The following is a 22,014-nucleotide window of genomic DNA, read 5'->3' as shown; positions in this document are numbered from 1 at the left end:
CCAAAAATGAAACCTTTCTGAAAATGTTACTCATCCTTAGGCCATCCAAGATGTAGATGAGTTTGTTTCTTCATCAGATTTGGAGAAATGTAGCATTACGTCACTTGCTCACCAATGGATGTGAATGGGTGCCGTCAGAATGAGAGCCCAAACAGCTGATAAAAACATTACAATAATCCACACCACCCCAGTCCATCAGTGAATGTCTTGAGAAGACAAAAGCTGTGTGTTTAGAAGAAACGTTTTTAGCTTCAAACCTCTGCTTCTGGCCAAGTCTATAATTGATAATATTGCTTTTTCAGTGAAAAAGTGCTCTGGTCACTGAATCAGGAGAGAAATCTGCACAGATAAAACACTGTTTACAAGCCAAAACAGCTCTGAACAAATATGTGCGTGTATTTTGATGTGTCAGGACTCCATATGATGATCTTTTTCACTGGAGAAAGCATTATTATGGATTTTGAACTCATATTTTGGCCAGAAACATTGGTTTAAAGTTTGTTTCTTCCAAACACTCAGCTTTTGTCTTCTCAAGAAGTTGATTGATGGACTGGAGTGATGTGGATTACTGTGATGTTTTTATCAGCTGTTTGGACTCTCATTCTGACGGCACCCATTCACATCCATTGGTGAGCAAGTGATGCAATGCTACATTTCTCCAAATATGATCTTGGATGGCCTGAGGGGTGCATACATAAAGCAAATTTTCATTTTTGGTGAGCTATTCCTTTAAAATCGACTGTATCTGCTCACTTCTACCAGTCAGATCTGCATGTGAAGTCCATTTGTAGTTGCTGCGTTTGATGAAACACTGACATATTAACTATTTTGCTGACATGTTGCAGTCCCGTATCCACAGCATGTTTTAAAGTAAAGCAAGCCGTCTAGCTGACGATAGGTTTTAGCGTCTCAGCAGCTGCGTTTACTGTGAAGGCGGCGATGCTGATTTGCCGTTTGACCTCGTCCCAGGCCTTCTGCGGGTCCACCGCGTTCTCAATGTCAAACAGAGCGTCATAAATCCCTGGGAAAGACTCGCCCGCGTATTTATTGTGACTGCTGGGTGCAAAAATGATATGCCTAGAAAAGGACAAATATGCTGTGGTTAAAAAACATCTAATCAGACACAGTACTTAAGACTGATCCTAAAACAGCCAAGTGGTTATTATTGTATTAATGGAATTATTGTGGATAGGAGCTGACTATAACTAGAAGAAACTGCTCTAATATGGCAAAACGTGTGGTTTATGCTTTCTGCTAGTGCAGTTTTGTGTTGTTCAGACTTATTTAAACAAACCACTAATCTCTAGTATTAAACTTGAGTGTGTAACTCGTCTGTTCTGGGATCAGGAAGATTTTGTGTGTGTTTTGTTTTTAAATTAGTACATTTATTCAGCAAAGATGCATTAAATGATAGTTAAGACATTTCTCATGTTACAAAAGATTTCTATTTCAAATAAATGCTGTTCTTTTGAACTTCCTATTCATCAAAGAATCCTAAAAAATAAAATATATCAGTTTTCACAAACATAAAAAGCAGCGCAACGTTTTTCAGCATGGATAATTATTACATTTAGAATTATTTTTATTTCTATATTTTCATTATTTTTCATTCTATATTATAACTTTAAATAAAGTTATGGTAATTTTGTTGTTTTTATTATTATTTTTTTAAAATATGTCTATATAATTTTTAATTTCAGTTTAGTTATTAAACTAAAAGTGTTCATTTTAATTGTAGATTAAAAAGTTTAATAAAGTTAATAAAGATAATAAAGTTTTGGTAATTTTGTTGTGTTTCTGTTGTTTTTACTATTTTTAAAATGTGTCTATATAGTTTTTATTCATTTTAATTTCAGTTTAGTTATTAAATTAAACATTAAATTAAAAGTGTTCATTTTAATTTTAGATAAAAGTTTTGGTAATTTTTGTTGTTCTTATTATTTTTTAAATATGTCTATATAGTTTTTATTAATTTTCATTTCAGTTTAGTTTTTACATTTAAAAGGTAAAACTAAAAGTGTTAATTTAAATTTTAGATCAAGTTTTGGAAATTTTGTTGTGGTTTGTTTTATTATTATATATTTTTTTAAATATGTCTATATAGTTTTTATTAATTTTAATTTCAGTTTAGTTATTCAAAGTTAAACTAAAAGTGTTAATTTTTATTGTAGATAAAGTTTTAGTAATTTTGTTGTTATTATTATTATTTAAATATGTCTATATAGTTTTGATTAATTTTCATTTCAGTTTAGTTATTACATTAGAAGTTAAACTAAAAGGGTTCATTTTGATTTTAAATTAAGTTTTGGTAATTTTGAGTTTTTATTGTTTTTACTATTATTATTTTTTTTAGATATCTATATAGTTTTTATTAAATTTCATTTTAGTTTTGTTAATTAAAAGTTAAACTAAAAGTGTTAATTTTAATTTTAGATAAAGTTTTGGTAATTTTGTTGTGTTTTTATTGTTTTTATTAATTTTAACTTCAGTTTAGTTATTAAAAAAAACAGTGTTCATTTTTTATTTTAAACTTTTTATTATTATTTTTTATAAATATGTCTATATAGTTTTGATTAATTTTCATTTCAGTTTAGTTAAAGTAAAAGGTAAACTAAATTGGGCCTTGGCAACTAGCTGAAATAAAAAAATAGATTTGATCTTTTTTCAGTTTCAGTTAGTTTATTGCTAGTAACAATTCTAGTAAAATGTTTTTTTTTATGGTTTTAGTTAACTATAACTATAAAATGAGTTTATGACAGATTGTGTTTACCTGTAAAACGGTCTCCCTGGCAAACCCAGCGGATCAATGAAAGCTCTCTCTAAATACATCAGCTGATCATTTACCATCCGCACAGCCAGAGCACTGACAGACAGATACAGATAAGATTACAGGTGTGAGAAACAGGCATCGTTTGCAATAAGATGTGACAAGAGCACAACATCAGATTCTATAACTGCACTATAATGCAATTTCAAACCTAGTTTGAAAACCTAGTCTGTCATTTTGTCATTCGTACTTTGAGCTGTCGAGCTGATCGAGGCGCTGATGAAAGTCTCGTGCCGCGACTGTGAAGTTCTCGACTGCAGAGAAGAGGGAATCTAAAACATAAACCATAAAGAAAGATGCTGACTGACAAGGACATCTGAAATTAAGTCATAGGTTACAATCTCACACCAATTCTCACACTTTTACCCTACATTCTTTAAAATAAATGCTGTAAAAATGAAATTCCAGGCTTTTCAAGAACTGATTTTTAAGGACTTCAATCAGAGATCTGATTATCAAACAATGTCTTTTCCTTCAAATTCAAAAAAAAAAAAAAAAGTTAAATAGATCAATTTAAATCTACTAATAAAACAAAATGGCAAAAATAAAGCACATGCAAAGTATGCAATGATGTTAACTTAAAAAGAGAAAGAGAAAAGCACATAACATTTAAAATTGTATACATTAAAATCAAGGGTGTAGGTTTGATTTTGGCATTGATGGGGACATAATGGCAGATATTTCACAGATATTTCAGCAGACATTGTTTTATTTGAAGTACAATTTAGTAGTGGCTGAATATTGAAAGGGGGCTTATGAACATGAACATAATTCTAATATGAGTCAGACATTGAGGTGAGTTGCTGTTTTTGTCACTCTTCTGAGGAAGATTTCATTCACTTGTTTTGCCAATGGACCCACACAGAGACACCTCGGTCAGATTTTTTCATGTTAATCTAAACTCATTTTGTTTTAATATGTTTTTGAATTGTTTGATTACTCGAAAGAGAATATAGGAAAATGGAACTTTCCTGCTAGTTCAATTTTACACACATAGACAAAAATCTGGCTTTAAACCTCTTTCTCTGTTTTTTATTTAAAGATGAATGTGAAGCTCTGAAAATTTACCCTATATGTCCTCAAAGTTGTAAATGTATACCAAAAAAGGTTACTATAGTTAACCCATTGCAACCACAAATAAACGCTGTTTTTTCTACACTTAGTTGAACCATGGTATTTGTAGTAAAACTGTGGTTATACAAAAAACATGGTTACTACACTTCTAATAAAGAAAAAACAAAGGTTAATTTTCTTAAGGGATCTGTATTTGTGTATACTTTTTCTTTCTTTCTTTTTAGTTTTTTCTTTTGCTCTACTGCCTTAATGGTTTGATGTTTTCTACTGTGTAATAAAAAAAGAACTGAGAAAGGATATGTGCTTTGAAGTCCCGAACTGAATCAAATCATTTATGAACATGGACCTAATTCCCAATCTGAATCAAATGATTCGCAATCCACACTCCAAAGTTCAGATCTGAATCAAATAATTTATGAACATGGACCTAATTCCCAATCTGAATCAAATGATTTGCAATGCACACTCCAAAGTTCAGATCTGAATCAAATAATTTATGAACATGCACTTAATTCCCAATCTGAATCAAATGATTTGCAATGCACACTCCAAAGTTCCGATCTGAATCAAATAATTTATGAACATGGACCTAATTCCCAATCTGAATCAAATGATTTGCAATGCACACTCCAAAGTTCAGATCTGAATCAAATCATTTATGAACATGCACTTAATTCCCAATCTGAATCAAATGATTCGCAATCCACACTCCAAAATTCTGATCTGAATCAAATCATTTATGAACATGGACCTAATTCCCAATCTGAATCAAATGATTCGCAATCCACACTCCAAAATTCTGATCTGAATCAAATCATTTATGAACATGGACCTAATTCCCAATCTGAATCAAATGATTTGCAATGCACACTCCAAAGTTCCGATCTGAATCAAATCATTTATGAACATGGACCTAATTCCCAATCTGAATCAAATGATTTGCAATGCACACTCCAAAGTTCCGATCTGAATCAAATGATTTGCAATGCACACTCCAAAGTTCCGATCTGAATCAAATGATTTGCAATGCACACTCCAAAGTTCCGATCTGAATCAAATAATTTATGAACATGGACCTAATTCCCAATCTGAATCAAATGATTTGCAATGCACACTCCAAAGTTCAGGTCTGAATCAAATAATTTATGAACATGCACTTAATTCCCAATCTGAATCAAATGATTTGCAATGCACACTCCAAAGTTCCGATCTGAATCAAATAATTTATGAACATGGACCTAATTCCCAATCTGAATCAAATGATTTGCAATGCACACTCCAAAGTTCCGATCTGAATCAAATAATTTATGAACATGGACCTAATTCCCAATCTGAATCAAATGATTTGCAATGCACACTCCAAAGTTCCGATCTGAATCAAATAATTTATGAACATGGACCTAATTCCCAATCTGAATCAAATGATTTGCAATGCACACTCCAAAGTTCCGATCTGAATCAAATAATTTATGAACATGGACCTAATTCCCAATCTGAATCAAATGATTTGCAATGCACACTCCAAAGTTCCGATCTGAATCAAATCATTTATGAACATGGACCTAATTCCCAATCTGAATCAAATGATTTGCAATGCACACTCCAAAGTTCCGATCTGGATCAAATGATTTGCAATGCACACTCCAAAGTTCCGATCTGAATCAAATAATTTATGAACATGGACCTAATTCCCAATCTGAATCAAATGATTTGCAATGCACACTCCAAAGTTCCGATCTGAATCAAATAATTTATGAACATGGACCTAATTCCCAATCTGAATCAAATGATTTGCAATGCACACTCCAAAGTTCCGATCTGAATCAAATAATTTATGAACATGGACCTAATTCCCAATCTGAATCAAATGATTTGCAATGCACACTCCAAAGTTCCAATCTGAATCAAATAATTTATGAACATGGACCTAATTCCCAATCTGAATCAAATGATTTGCAATGCACACTCCAAAGTTCAGGTCTGAATCAAATAATTTATGAACATGCACTTAATTCCCAATCTGAATCAAATGATTTGCAATGCACACTCCAAAGTTCCGATCTGAATCAAATAATTTATGAACATGGACCTAATTCCCAATCTGAATCAAATGATTTGCAATGCACACTCCAAAGTTCCGATCTGAATCAAATAATTTATGAACATGGACCTAATTCCCAATCTGAATCAAATGATTTGCAATGCACACTCCAAAGTTCCGATCTGAATCAAATAATTTATGAACATGGACCTAATTCCCAATCTGAATCAAATGATTTGCAATGCACACTCCAAAGTTCCGATCTGAATCAAATCATTTATGAACATGCACTTAATTCCCAATCTGAATCAAATGATTCGCAATCCACGCTCCGAAGCTCCGAACTGAAGCAAAATATTTGGGAACCCGCTCTGAAGTTCCGACCTAAATCAAATGATTCGCGGACTCAGATCGCGAATGAATGACTGATTTGTGAACCCACTCCGAAGTCCCGATCTAAATTAAATGATTCCCGATATGCAAAGTCCCAATCTAAGTTAAATGTTTCGTGATCCACTCTCTAAAATTTCGTTCTGAAGCAAAATATTGGTGAACCCGCTTCTAAGTTCTGATCTAAATGATTCACGATTCGTGCTATGAAGTCTCAATCTGAATAATGATTGATTAAGCCACTTTGATATTCAGATCAAATGGCTCACGATACCCGCTCCAAATTCCAGATCTGAATCAAATGATTCGCAATACTCAATCCGATTGGAGCACTTGAAAACAGTGAATCGTTTCACGACGCAGCAGTTTAACTGATTCGGAGTTTTGAAAAGCTCCGTTTCATCCATCACTATACATGCTTTGTAAAATCATTACAAGCAATGTCGAAATTGGAAAATGAATCACTCTTTTAATTTGATCTGCTAGCGAATCGCTTAAAAAAACAAATGTATGATCGAAGTCACGAATTTGAATCAATCAGAGCGATTCCAACATAAATAACTCACTCAATTGATTTGGTTCATGTGTTCCCCTTTTCGCGTCTTCAGCCATGTTTACACTACATTATCAGTACTAGTACTGGCTTAGCCCACTAGTTTCAAGACATGAACTGAAATAAGACATACATAAAAAATGTATGTTTTTGAAATACATGAATTTTGTGTAAAAAGATATGTGCTTATTTAAAAAATTAATACATTGCCTCTCAAGAATTCAAGCACTTTTCAAATACATCTTCAGAAATATTGCTATTTTCAGGGGTTTTCCAAGCCTCAAATTTCAAAGTACTTCAAGCACCTTGTATGAACCCTGGAATTAAAATCTATGGTTCCACAAAGAACCTTTAAAATCCAGAACCTTTTCAAAGCACTCCTTTATTTAGAATGTTCGGATGGTTCTTTGGGAAACCCTAAATAATTCTTCTATTGAATCTAACCATTTTGGAACCTTTATTTTTAAAAGTGATTGGCACACTATGTTTATATGAACATTGTAATATTTTGCATATTAAACGAATGGATAGTATGCATACCGAATGAGACGCTGTACTGCCCCATGGCACCAGGATGCTTTGCTGCAAGCTGGTAAATGCTATTGGCGTATTTGGTGAGAGACATGGCGTATTCCACGCAATCCAAAGGTAAGACCAGAGAATCGGCCAAACTGAAGATCAGTCCACCGCGAACACGCGCCACAGCCTCCAGCCGGCGGAAACTCGGGTCATAGAATCGCTCCACGATCTCATAGGTCTCATACACGCTGTGGTACACAGGGTAACTGCTGTAGCGTTCAGTTTTCTGGGGAAATAAGGTGGAAAGGACAGATTATTTTCAAATGCTATAAAAGTGCATTACTTTAATGTTTTTTACTTTGCATGGATGTAAACACTCACTCGGTTTTTGGTGTATCTCGCTCTTCCAGATGTAATGCCTAATCTGATAAAATACGCTTCAAAATCACTACCAGAGCCTAGTTTACTGATCCTACAGGGAGATCAAACACACACGTTTGCTTAGATATGTCATGTATTTCTAATCAATCAGATGCTCTTAAAGATGCTTATGATCGTCCAGAAGCTGCTCTTTATTACCATGGTGCATCTCTTTCTGTGGAGTTGTCTCGTTTGTGCCAGCTCTCATATAAAGTCATGCCCTCCTCTCCCTCCTCCGGACTTGAAACCTTCAGAAACACACTATCAACAACTCTTGCATTAAAACAGTGAGGGAAAAAATGATATGATCCCCTGCTGAGTTTGTACGTTTGCCCACTGACAAAGAAATGGATCAGTCTACAATTTTAACGGTAGGTTTATTTGAACAGTGAGAGACAGAATAACAACAAAATCCACAAAAACGCATTTCAACCCCTTTGCAAAACATAACTTAGTTCTTGGTGGCAAAACCCTTGTTGGCAATCACAGAGGTCTTGCAGTTGGCCACCAGGAGGGATTTTGTCCCACTCCTGTTTGCAGATCTTCTCCAAGTCATTAAGGTTTCGAGGCTGACGTTTGGCAACCGAAACCTTCAGCTCCCTCCACAGATCTTCTATGGGATTAAGGTCTGGAGACTGGCTAGGCCACACCAGGACCTTAATGTGCTTCTTCTTGAGCCACTTTTTGTTGCCTTGGCCATGTGTTTTGGCTCATTGTCATGCTGGAATACCCATCCACAATCAATGGTTATCACCCAAGATTTGACAGTACATGGCCCTGTCCATCGACCCTTTGATGCAGTGAAGTTGTCCTGTCCCCCCAAAGCATGTTTCCACCTCCATGTTTGATGGTGGAGATGGTGTTTTTGGGGTCATAGGCAGCATTCCTCCTCCTCCAAACATGGCAAGTTGAGTCGATGTGAGATTTTGGTCTCATCTGACCACAACACTTTCACCCAGTTCTCCTCTGAATCATTCAGATGTTCATCGGCAAACTTCAGACAGGCCTGTACATGGACTTTCTTGAGTTTCTTTCGTCACGGTGTAGTGTGTTACCAATTGTTTTCTTGGTGACTATGGTCCCAGCTGCCTTGAGGTCATTAAAAAGTGTAGTTCTGGACTGATTCCTCACCGTTTTCATGATCATTGAAACTCCACAAGGTGAGATCTTGCATGGAGCCTAAGACCAAGCTAGATTGACCGTTATGTTGTGTTTTTTCCATTTGTGAATATATTGCACCAACTGTTGTCACCTTCTCATTGGCGATGATCTAGTAGCCCATTCCAGCCTTGTGTAGGTCTACAATCTTGTCCCTGACATCCTTGGACAGCTCTTTAGTCTTGGCCATGGTGGAGAGTTTGGAATCTGATCGATTGAATGCTTCTGTGGACAGGTGTCTTTTATACAGGTAACAAGCTGAGATTAGGAGCATTCCCTTTAAGAGAGTGCTCCTAATCTCAGCTCGTTACCTGTATAAAAGACACTTGGGAGCCAGAAATCTTGTTGATTGATAGGGGATCAAATACTTATTTCACTCATTAAAATGCAAATCAATTTATACCTTTTTTTAAATGCATTTTCCGGATGTTTTTGTTATTCTGTTTCACTGTTCAAATACACCTACCATTAAAATTATAAACTGATTATTTCTTTGTCAGTGGGCAGGGGATCAAATGTATTTTTCCTCACTGTATAGATAGATAAATAGACAGATAGACTGAATCTCACCTTCTTGGTAATGTCATAAACCAGAGTGTGTAGGGAGGGAGTGCAGTCGACTCTCAGTGTGTACATACCTGCACAAACACAAAGTATCTAAACAAGAGACCTGAATACTCACAGATGAGAACAGTGCTGCTTTTACTGCACAGAGATACGCATAATGAAGTGTTTGACTGACCCTCAATAGCAGAGTCTGCATTGATGTAAGCCACGGCTCGCTCCTGCAGGATTCTGGCATTATCCTGCAAACACATGAATAACAACATGCTGAGGTACTGATTACTGATATGCAATCATTTATTGATTGATTCAGTCAATCAATAATACAGTCATTCCTTTATTTAATGATTCATTAATTCTTTTTGCATTCATTTATTTAGTGGTTAATTCATTTATTTACTTGTTCATTGATGCATTAATTTAATTATTCATTCATTCATGCAAGTCAATAAATGAATCATATATTCGTTCATTATTAAAAAAAAACATTCATTTAATGGTTAATTTGTTCATTTATTAATCTGATTGATTTAATTCAATCATGCATTTATTTTATTTTTTCATTCACTGACATATTCATTCAGTCGTTCATTCATTTGTTTTTAATCCATTATTAAATTATTTTTTTTTTAAATTCATTCAGATTTATTCCTGCATTAATGCATTGTTTCACAAATTCAACCAATGATTCATTCACTGATAAATAATTGAATCATTCTGTTCATTCACTGATTCTTCACTGAGTTTTTTTGGTCATTCAGTAGTTATTTAATTCGCTCATTTGTCTGCAATTTGTTAATTCACTCAAGCATTCATTAATCCATTATTGTGAATTCAGTGGTTCACTATTTTTAATTCATTTACTAATCCAATCAGTGATTCATTCATTCATTCATTTGTTTAATCTATCAGTGAATCATTCTTTTCATTCAGTGAGTGACTGATTCTTTTGTTCAATCCAGAGTTCAATTTTGCATTGAGCTGTTTATTTTTTGTCAATGGTTATTTTTACATTTTTCTGCAATTTTTTTTCATTCAGTCAAACATTTGTTCACTGATTCATTCCTTCCGTTGTTCATTTTATGTGCATGCATTCAATTAGTCATTAATTAATTGATTCTTTAATCCAATCAATCATTTATTCTATTGTATTTGTTTCATTCATTCATACCTCTGCCCATTCCGTGGATCCCTGCAGGCCAAACTCCTCTGCGTCCCAACTGGCAAAGATCAGCGTTCTCCTCGGCCTCCAACCTAAAACACCCAAAGAAAGGTCATTTTTATTTAAAAACAAAACCGTACGGTTATGCATTAAACTATACAACACACACCTTTTTTCATCAGTTTCCCAGCCGCTCTCACACTCTCGTGCACCACAGCAGCTCCTGACACGGGATCAATCCCTCCGAACACCCAAGCGTCACGATGGCCGCCCAGAATCACGTACCTATCTAAACACACAAAGCCAAACTCATCTACATAGAATAAAACTTTGCACACTCTCAAACAAAATATAACCTTTTAAACTTCAAAATATAACTAGATAAGATGTCACCTGGCTCCACCTCTCCCCTGATCCAGCCAATCACGTTGTAGATACGGGTCACCTGATTGTTGGTGTGAATGTTCATACGCACTTTACTAAATTACACAAAGACAAAATTCAATAAGGAATCAGTACTTTCTAGTAGGAATGCACCGAAATGAAAATTCTTGGGTGAAGCCGTACAAAATTACACACTAGGCCAAAAGCTGAAGATCAATTACCAAACACATTTTTTTTTTTTTGTGTGTGTGTGCCAAATTATTTCACCATTGCATAAATTAGATTTTTAGAGTTTTATCAATTATGAAACAACTATTTAAAAATATTTAACACTGAACATTTTTAACATTTTAGTAGACATTATAGCCTACCAACAAAGCACATTTTAACTTAAAATTTATAAGTTAGTAAAATAATATTCTTTGGTCATTTTTAAGACCCCTTCTTGAATCAGGCATGTGTTTTTAATGTACAAATAAATGTACATTTATAATGAGAATGTTATAATAAATCTATTAATAGAGCTGTTGTAATGATTGTTATCATTATTTTTGTTACTTTTTATTTTATTTTACAGAACAACAGTGAAATTACAATGCTAACATTTATGAATGCTGACTTTTTTTTGGCGGAAACCCACAAGAAGACCTTAGTATTACTTTTTGCCAACAGCAGCAGATTTATGAATGATTCTCATCATGCAGATTTTTCTCGCGCTTTGGAGTTTGAACCCTGGCTAAGGAGCTCAGGCAGCGCTGTCAGAATAAATACAAGTGGTGCGTGTATTAGACAGTAACTTTCTGTAGTTTATTTACTAATGGTTTAAGGCCATTTGGTGATTTCAGTCATCATACAGTAACCATCAACAACCATCCCTTACTCTTCTCATGGAAGACATGCGATGTGATACTAAAAAGTCTTGGGCTGTTGGTGCTTGTAATGATTTTTGCATCTTAAATGCTTCCACACTGCCCACGTGTTTGCTGGATTAGTGCACTCCTCTATTTGATCGTGTCACACCATTTTTCGGTGTACTTTAAGAGTTTTTGCTTATTTGGCGGAACACTTGCTATTTTTGTCCAAATAATTTCAGTTGCCGAACATTCGGTGCATCCCTACTTTCTAGTCTTTTACTTTACACTGCATGCGTACATGGATAAAAGCATCTGCCAAATGCATAAATGTAAACACAGCCTTCATTTGGCTGTGTGTGTGTGTGTGTGTGTGTGTGTGTGTGTGTGTGTGTGTGTGTGTGTGTGTGTGTGTGTGTGTGTGTGTGTGTGTGTGTGTGTGTGTGTTTGTTTGAGTGAGTGATGGGTTCCCCAAACACAAGGCCTTTGTATCAAACTGGCTGACTTCCAGATTTCATTACAGAAAAACAACAGAGGCACAGAAGTGTGTGTGATGTTGTGTGACTCTGTGTGTGTGTGTGCTGTGGGAAGCAAATGTGTGTCGTCCCTTTTTGTGAACGCTGAGTGCACAAACCTCTCAATCCTGCTGACATCATGCATAAAAACCAGTTAACTATTACCAGGAGTGCATGAATATGAGTGTGTAAGCTGATTATGATTGTGTAAAGTTTACTTCATAACAGCAAGATCAAAGGTTTTGGGCTTACAGGTTAAGCAATGGATTAGGTTTTTAGTTAACTGTCTGAATGAACATGAAATCACCCTGGTCTGATTGCGCATGATCCATCAGACCACATCATTTACAAGAAAATTATTTTATAATCTTTCATCGAAATGCAATGCAATTAGTAAAAGTAATTTTACCACAAAACCTAGAAATCTGTCATTTTAGAAATCAAATGCATTTTTAATCTTATTATATTTTTTTAAGGCAAGAGTAAAGATTCTTTCTGACTAATATACATCACTATTTCCCACCATATTCACGTCATGTTATGCTTAAATATGCTAATGAGGCATTATCTAATTAAATATGCAATATTTAAATCAGTTTCCAGAATAGGAATGTGACCCTGGACCACAAAAACTGTCTTAAGTAGCATGTGTATATTTGTATATTTGATTTCCTATCATAAATATATCAAAACTTAATTTTTGATTAGTAATATGCATTGCTAAGAACTTCATTTGGACAACTTTAAAGGCGATTTTCTCAATATTATTTTGGCCAAATATTGTCCTGCTTTGAAATTCTTTTTTGACAAATTTAAAGTTTTATGTATTTATTTTCTTTTTATCACTCTATGCATGTAAGATTTGTGACAGTGCATCAAAACACTTAAATGTGTATTTTGGATGTTTTCTATCTGTTAGTCTGAAAAAAGACATGCTGTGGAAGTAAAATAGAGCAGTGCATGCCTGCAGTGTTTTGTCTTCAAAAGATCAAATTGATTTTACATTGTGAATTTACAGAAAGGTTTGTCTGGAAGGAAGTCTCATACTTCTGATTAAAACCGTCCACGAATCCCGGTCCGATTCGGTACGAGACATTCAGGGCACCTTTCCAGTTATCCGGCGGAAGAGGTCCTCCCATATGCCTACAGGAAGACATTATATAAAGAGAATTCATTTCAGTGTGCTAAGAATCCGAATGTAAATGAGATTTCAATTTTAAATCAAGAATTTGATTGATATTCACATGCATGCTTGTTTTTCCTCATTGAATATGATTATCAAATAATTTATTAAATTCTAAAATTATATTATCATTATTCAAAATAATTTATAGCTGCAAGCATCACTGAAGCAATAAGTAATTTAAGCTATTTTAAGACGATTTTAGTCAAAATGGGTGAAAAATGGGTTTATGGGTTTCGACCAACATGTGGCACTGTCATCAGATGGTGTGTTCAGTGTGAGGTGACCATAACACAAAGTTTGGTGTCAATGTCATATGTCAAGGCTCAAATTTGTTGCATTGCTATACAAAAATGGTTTTGTCCATCGGCACAAAATCCATAACTTTGTGTCAGCACAGTCTGAAGATGATCTGACTCAACTTTGGTGAAAATCGGATGAACGGTCGTAGGTCGTAGGTTTTCAACATAAATCAAAAAGACGGACAGGATGTTTAGCCAATTATGGCATAAGTAGTATGTATGTTGTTGGTATGACCCAAGGAATATTTTGAGACCAGTTTCATTACAAAAGGGTAATGCAATTAAAAGTACTAATAATAGGAAATTTCACAATTAATGGTTAGTGAATGGTTTATAACTCGTGACCAATAGGTGGCGCTGTTACCAAGTTGATGTGGCATGGTCAATGTGAGGTGGCAATGGCACATACAAAGTTTTGTGTAAATATGTCAAAGCTTTGCAGAGATACAGCCTCAGATGCAGTTTGGCATCTTTTTTTAGCAAATACGTTGATGTGTTAAACAAAAAACATTTTGTATTTTGACACGAAATTAAAAACTTCTTGTCAGCATAGTCTGAAGATGATCCGAGTCAAATTTGGTGAAAATCGGACCAAGCAGCTGTTCAACAATAATAAAAATGGCGAATAGAAAGTTTGGCCAATTTTGGCATAATTGGTATCGATGTTCTGGCATGACCCAAGGAATATATTGAGATCACCATCATTACAATAGGCCATTTGAATGAAATGTTTAAGCATTTTTAAAATTTCTTTAAAACTTTTGGGCACTAGGTGGCGCTGCCTCGAAACTTTTTGGAGTACTGAACGCCAATGCATTCGTAAAATATAGCATTTTACAATACATTACATGGTAAAATTGGGTACGGTTTGACTTGGCATGCTCCTCTGAATCTAAAGAGACCATTCAGAAATTATAAGCAAAAATAGACATTTTTCTTATCTAATGACCACTAGGTGGTGGTGTGCCGAAACTATATAACAGTTATAACAGTTATGGCCTCAATACGGCAAACTCTTCTAGAGATATAGCTTCATATCCATTGTGTGCATGCTATTTGTTGAATTCGTTCATACATTATTCGAAAACTGTTTGACTAATCAACTTAAATTCCATAACTTTTTGCCAGTGTGGTCTGAAGATGATCTGTGGCAATTTTGGTGAAAAATCAGACAAACCATCCGGGATGAGTTTGAAAAAGTAGGTTTTAAGAACTATTAAAAATAGCGAAAAAAACAAGAGTAAAATTTGGACAAGTGGTGGCACTAGAGAGTTTGAGATGGAGACCTCAAATTTGCTGTGATTAATAATGAGACTGTCCTCTATCAATGTGCCAAATTTCATAACTTTACTGCAAGCAGTTCTATGGGCTGCCATAGACGGACTAAGAAGAACGCCAACAGATACAATAGGTGCCATCGCACCTTCAGTGTTTGGCCTCTAATAAAGTATGAAATATATAACAATATTTTAAATGTTAATAATAACATTTACGACTTGATTTGGTCTCAAATGTTTTTAGCGGTGGCCGACTCACTGCAGCAGGTGAACCGCATCATGATATCCGATGGGATGCACTGGAATCTTGGGAAGCCCAACTGCGTCCTCCAAACTAGATCTGTAGGTGTATTCTATGAGACAGTCACAAAACACAATGATCAACACCGTAATCTCATGAAGAATCTCTCTGTGGTACACACACATACCTTTGGCAGGGTATCCAGCTGTGAGCGGGTCTCCCGCCCCGTTTAGATTCAGCACGTTTCCTCTCTGAGCGCCGCCTCCTGGCAGGTTCCAGCCGCGGGGATACGGCTCCACGCCGTCCGCACAATAATCCGCAGGGTCCGAGAACAGCACGATCCCTTTAGCTCCAGCTAACATTGCATTCTTCACCTGCAAACATTTGTGAGCTAGTTTACTCAGATGTCATTCCAAAACCATCTAGTTAAGCACCACTTCCAAAATACTTCAACCTCACCTTGTTTCCGCGGAAGATCTTGCCGTATCTAGCGATGACGATTTTTCCTGTACAGTTTATTCCCAACTCTCTTTCCAGCTTAAAGAAATCCTCTGTCCGTCCATAATTAACATAAACCAGCTCATCCTACAGTTCACAAACAACTTTTGTAAGTTACAAAGTCTGTAATATTTTTTGTTTTAAAAAGAAGACTTTTATGCTGACGAAGCCGTATTTTTTGGATTAAAAAATACAGTAAAATCCATAAAATTGTGAAATACTTTTACAATTTAAAATAGTTGTGTTCTATGTGATTATATTGTAAAATGCAATTTATTTCTGTGATCAAAGCTGCATTTTCAGCTCCATTACTCCAGTCTTCAGTGTCACATGATACTTCAGAAGTCATTCTAATATGCTGATTTGGAGCTCAAGAAAGATTTCTGATTATTTTCGATGTTGGTTTTTGTGTATTTATTTGAAATAGAATTCTTTTGTAACATCATAAATGTCACTTTTGATCAATTTAATGCATCTTTGATGAATAAAAGTATTAATTTCTTTGAATTTCTTGTGAAGACAACCCTTTTTCAATAAGATGCACGAATTAATCAAGCAAAATAAGCCCAGGAGCATGCATTTAGACCATAAACGATTCATTTTGGTTTCATGTTGACTGTAATTTGGCATGTGTCAGTATTTGTCTATTCAAGCATCACCTCTGGTTGTCCTTTCGCAGAGAAAGCACTATAAGGAGGGACGATATCGGCAACATCTTCATAACCTTCAGGGACCGGCTCTGCCAGAGAGGTGTTAAAGATCTGAGACAGAGAAAGAAACATGTAGACACATTTATTATTTATTGGATTATATAGTTGCAGTCGCTATAAAACATCCAAAGACAAGTCATGGACTTTAACCTGTCGCAATGGCAACCAAGCTGGAACCGTTACTCACAGCCTCACTGATGACAAGATAAATGACCTTAAAACACACACAGACACGCACCAAATCTTCGGATGTCACGAGAGCAAAAACAAATGCACACTACAGATTTATGATGTCGAAATATTTTAAGGGCTTGAGGGCTTTGGGGATTAAAAAAGGCACATTACATGTTCTTCAGATCTTTTTTTGGTTCTTAAAGGAGTAGTTCACTTGAGTGTACCCACCTTCTTGACATCCAAGATGTTCTTGTCTTTCTTTCTTCAGTCGTAAAGAAATTATGTTTTTGAGGAAAACTTTCAGGATTTCTCTCCATATAGTGGACTTCTATAGTCCTTAAACTTCCAAAATGCAGTTTAAATGCAGCTTCAAATGTCTTTACACGATCCCAGCCAAGAAAGAAGGGTCTTATCTAGTGAAACAATCAATTATTTATATACTTTTTAACCTCAAATTCTCATCTTGTCTAGCTGTGCAAACACTTTATGTATTCTGGTTCAAGACAGTTAGGGTGTGTCAAAAAACTCCCATCTCATGTTCTCCTCCAACATCCAAACACCCTACATCGCTGCAGAAGTACCAACCCAGTATTTACAAAGTGAACATGCAAAGAGGATCAAACGCCATTTACAAAAAAAGGTAAAACAGCGATGTAGGGCGATTTTGAAGTTGGAGGAGAAATGAGATGGGAGTTTTTTGACATACCCTAACTGTCTTGAACTTTATACAGAGTACATGCAGAGCAGGACAAGATGAGCATTTGAGGTTAAAAAGTGTATAAAATGTATTTTTTTTTTTTTAGAAAATAACATTGTTTCGCTAGATAAGACCCTTCTTCCTTGGCTGGGATTGTTTAGAGCCCTTTGAAACTGCATTTAAACTGCACTTTGGAAGTTTGAACTCACAATCACCATAGAAGTCCACTATATGGAGAGAAATCCTGAAATGTTTCCTTACGAAACTATTTCTTTAAGACATGAACATCTTGGATGACAAGGGGGTGAGTAAATCATCTGTACATCTTTGTTCTTGAGGTGAACTTCTCCTTTAAAGTACATAAATGGCTTTCTAAAGAACTAGTGAATATAACGTTATTTTTTGTGGAACTTATAAAGGTTCCCCTATGACATCATCAGGCCTTCTTTGTTCTAAAAATTCCTTTTGAAAGAATTCTTTTGAAATTTAGAAAATGGAACACTGTTCTAAAAGAGCGCGCACGTGTCTGGCCTTACAAACTTAAGTACACACCGTAGAACTTTGAGTATGGAAAGTAGTGGTTGACTGATAAGGTTTTGCAATGTCTGTTGCAATATACAGAAGAAAGGGCGTTCTATATTTCTGCACAAGTATTGCTATTTTATTCATTTTATTACTGCTCACTCTTGAAAGTGCATACAGCTGTCTATCATTATTAATTTCAGATTCTCCAAAAAGAAAACTCCTTGTTTGTGTGTGTTTGGGTTCTGGTTGTCAGTATGTACCTCATTTCCCATTTGGTCCACTATGGAGATGTAATTGGGACTTGTTTTATTTGGATACGACAGCAACACATCATACGGCACTAGCTCCACTGAATCCAGCCCAAATTCCATCCATTCGGTCCGTATCTGCTCCGCCAGATCCAGATTCTGCTGTGACCCGGCCAGGTGGGGCAGCTTTGTGAACTTCCTGTTTAGGTGACAAACGTGAATTGCAAGAGACATAATTTAGATCTTAAAATCTAGGTTAGCAGCCTGTTTGTTTTAGACTGGCATGCAGTGCAGATGTGCACTTAAAGGAATAAAAAATTAAAAAGATCTGAAAATGTCCTCACCCTCAAGACATCCCAAGATGTAGATGAACCTGTTTCATCATCAAAGGAGATTTGGAGAAAACTAGCATTAAATTGCACTTGATCACCAATGGATCCTTTGCAGTGAATGGGTGCCGTCAGAACAAGCTGATAAAGGCATTGCAGTAATCTAGTCCAAAATGTTCATAATCCATATTTAGTGAAAAAGCATATCCCCCACTCACATCAAAGCTGTTTTGGACCGTCCGGGCTTGTAAGCAGTGCTCCTGATTCAGACAAGATGACTTTTTGGCTAGAATTTTAGTCTGAAGCAGTGGTTTGAAGTTATAAAGGTCTTAATTGGTGGACTGGAGTGGTATGGATTACTTGTGATGTTTTTATCAGATGTTTGGACTCTCATTCTGACGGCACCCATTCACTCTAGAGGACCCACTTGGTGGACAAGTGATGCAATGCTACATTTCTCCAAATCCGATGAAGAAATAAACTCATCTACATCTTGTACGGATTACATTTTCAGCTAGTTTTCATTTTTGTGTGAGTTAATCTTTTAATAATATCATTCATTGATGCCAGGGCTGATTTATTTAGGGCATGTGGACAGCGTTATCGCACCTGAGATGGTGTTTAATATTCTCTGCCTGCATCTCATCCAGAAAGTTGTGCAGGAAGCTTTTTGATGCCTGTCCATGATTGACATTAGTAGGTCGAGCAAACCAACCTGAGAACAGCGGTTATGAGAAACAAACACCTGTCACACCAAACCATGTCTGAGAAACATTAGTGATTCATCTGCATAAGAAGAAGTAATGATGCATTCTGAATTATGTTTAAAAGAAAATATCACAAATAATAAACAAAAAGCAATCAAAACATTCAGGGTTTCCCACACCTTTTGTTAAATGAATTTCTATGACGTTGTCTGAGCAAATTGGGTTATGCAAGCTTTTAAATGCAATATTTAAAAACTGAACATTAATAAAATGTTAAGCTCTTTATTATTTCCAGTTTTTGTGGGATCTCTGAAAATCTCTTATTCTCCTAAATAAAAGCATATGGTCTTTAAAACACCTGTTTTTAGCTAAAAATCTTTATTTTGAGCTGTATGAATGTCAGTATGGTCACACCTGTCCCAAAGGCATTGTCGAACCTGTGGAATGCAGTGCATGCGATCTGGACAGGTGAGACCAACAGGTATCAAACACCTGAATTTGTTTTTGACCATAAGCAATGAAGATCAAATAAACCCACAAGCTAATGCTGAATTCAAAGGGCCCCAGAACTGAACAACTTTGTTTTGTTTTAAATGAAATCCTCTGGCAAAATTATGCACAGTGGACCGACTAAAACAACCTGACTCTGCAATAAGCACGACAGCAGGCATTGCAGAAAATTATAAATACTTTTATAAAGGTAGAGAAACTCACCAATAATAAAGCCAATCAAGAAGAATGCCGTAATAACCGTGAACCGGCAGATCCAGCTGATTATTTTCTCCTCGGATCCCATTTGACTAAACACCGCATATGCAGTTAGCAAACTATTATTAGGAGGAAAGAGAAATGTAGGCGGGTCTTGGCTGGCTTGTGTTCATTAGTGCGCAGCGAATCGGTTCGTTTGAATAAAAATGATTCACCGATTCGCTTTTCGCAGTGACACCAATATTTGGTTAAAAATCGCTGCTGAAAACAAAGTAAGTAGCCAAACTTAAGCTAAACCAGCTGAAACCCCTTTCAAACCAACCTGAGCATATGACACCAGTTTGGTGAGCAGTCAGCTGTTTTTTTTTTTTTTTTTTACTTTTAAATTTATTATTTCAGACGGTAAATTTTTTGCTATTTCTCCAGCACATGGCCGAACACATATTTGAACTTTAAAGTTGCTGTTAGAGTGACTTTCAACCGATTTGATTCAATCGAATCATTTAAATGAATCGATTCACATGAATGATTCTTTTGGCGAATCGAACATCGCCGGTTCAGTTTTCACTTGTCTGTAGTTCACACATAGACACAAAAATGTACGAACGAGCACACAGATGCGGTTAGGGCATATAATGACTCTTAAAGTGTAAGTTAAGCATAAACCGAACTCATTTGTCGTTGTTTGGACAGCTCCGGTGCGCCCCGATGCTTCGACCGCAGCTGCGTTGCTGAAGCGTGAAGGCTCTCGGAGAGTTGAGGAATGCGCCGCGATTATTCAAGAGAAATGTGGGTGTGAGGGATATTGTTCTAGCTTCTTAGTTTTGATGTGATTTATTGGCATAACATAACATAACTGAATGCTTGAAATGAAAATAAAGCCAAATATTTTGACGCTGCCACTCGCTCAGCAATAGATGGCGCCGTTGGCCTATGTTTAATTCATTTATTCGCTGCAACCAAGGGCCAAAAATAAGATGAAATAAAATAACAGAAAAAAATTAAGTCATCTTTGACTTAATAAAACAAATAAAACACACTTTTAATTTAATTTATTTATTTTTAAATAATTTCTGCAGGTTTGGTCCTCCGCACTAACCCCTCCAAAAAAGGGGTCCTTACAAGCTCATATACATATAACTTTTCAGAAACCACAAATGTTAAAGACAACAGATTAAAAAGGGGTTGTGAAAAGATGTAGGCCAAACCATAGCAACCGTAAGTCGTTTGTGCTTTTTCAGTTGATCGTTATCAAGATTGAATACTAGTCATTGTCTCGCTCTTTATTTACAAAACACAAGTAAATAAAAGACTTTAGTGTTTTTTGTTTGCTGACTGCACAGGGGAGATTTTGTTTTTCAACACAAGTTAAAACGAAACGAAAAAAAGAAATTGTTCAAAAGAAGTAACAATGCCAACTGTAAGTCGATTTCGCTCTCTGCTATCAAACTACCCCAATTGTTAATCATTTGTGACCCTGGGCCACAAAACCAGTCATAAGTAGCACAGGTATATTTGTAGCAATAGCCAAAAATACATTGCTGATTGATTTTTCTTTTATGCCAAAAATCATTAGGATATTAAAGGTCATGTTCCATTAAGGTATTTGTCAATTTCCAACCATAAATATATAAAAACTTAATTTTTGATTAGTAATATGCATTGCCAAGAACATCATTTGGACAAGGTGATTTTCTCAATATTTTTATTTTTTTTTATTTTTTTGCAACCTCAGATTCCAGATTTTCAAATAGTTGAAATAATTGGTTTGTATCGCAAACAGTTGTACAATTTACGGCGTGTTGTTATTTTTCTCATTATTTCTGAATAGTGGATGCAGCTCAGACTCTTAAAAATAAAGGTCCTTCACGATGCCATAAAAGAACCTGTTTTGTCTAAATGGCTCCATAAAGAACCTTAAACATCTAAAGAACCTTTTGTTTCACAAAAGGTTCTT

General features: G+C 35.5%; 1 protein-coding gene across 1 annotated transcript; it reads right to left on the bottom strand.

The window, feature by feature from the left end:
- Window positions 1-884: 884 nt before the first annotated feature.
- On the bottom strand, window positions 885-20,171 carry naalad2 (N-acetylated alpha-linked acidic dipeptidase 2). Its single transcript, XM_073817600.1, has 19 exons — window positions 20,064-20,171; window positions 19,252-19,357; window positions 18,326-18,512; window positions 16,619-16,720; window positions 15,921-16,046; window positions 15,649-15,835; window positions 15,480-15,573; window positions 13,506-13,601; window positions 11,102-11,187; window positions 10,878-10,997; window positions 10,718-10,800; window positions 9,725-9,788; window positions 9,553-9,620; window positions 7,984-8,072; window positions 7,786-7,876; window positions 7,426-7,690; window positions 3,018-3,099; window positions 2,771-2,863; window positions 885-1,077 (listed from the first exon to the last, which is right to left on the bottom strand). Exons 1-19 carry the CDS (start codon window positions 20,143-20,145, stop codon window positions 885-887), a joined length of 2,214 nt encoding a protein of 737 aa, XP_073673701.1. The 5' UTR covers window positions 20,146-20,171.
- Between the last annotated feature and the right edge of the window lie 1,843 nt (window positions 20,172-22,014).

This window comes from Garra rufa, chromosome 14 (assembly GCF_049309525.1).
Source record: "Garra rufa chromosome 14, GarRuf1.0, whole genome shotgun sequence".
Classification (NCBI taxonomy): domain Eukaryota; kingdom Metazoa; phylum Chordata; class Actinopteri; order Cypriniformes; family Cyprinidae; genus Garra; species Garra rufa.
This window is presented reverse-complemented; position numbering and strand designations above follow the sequence as displayed.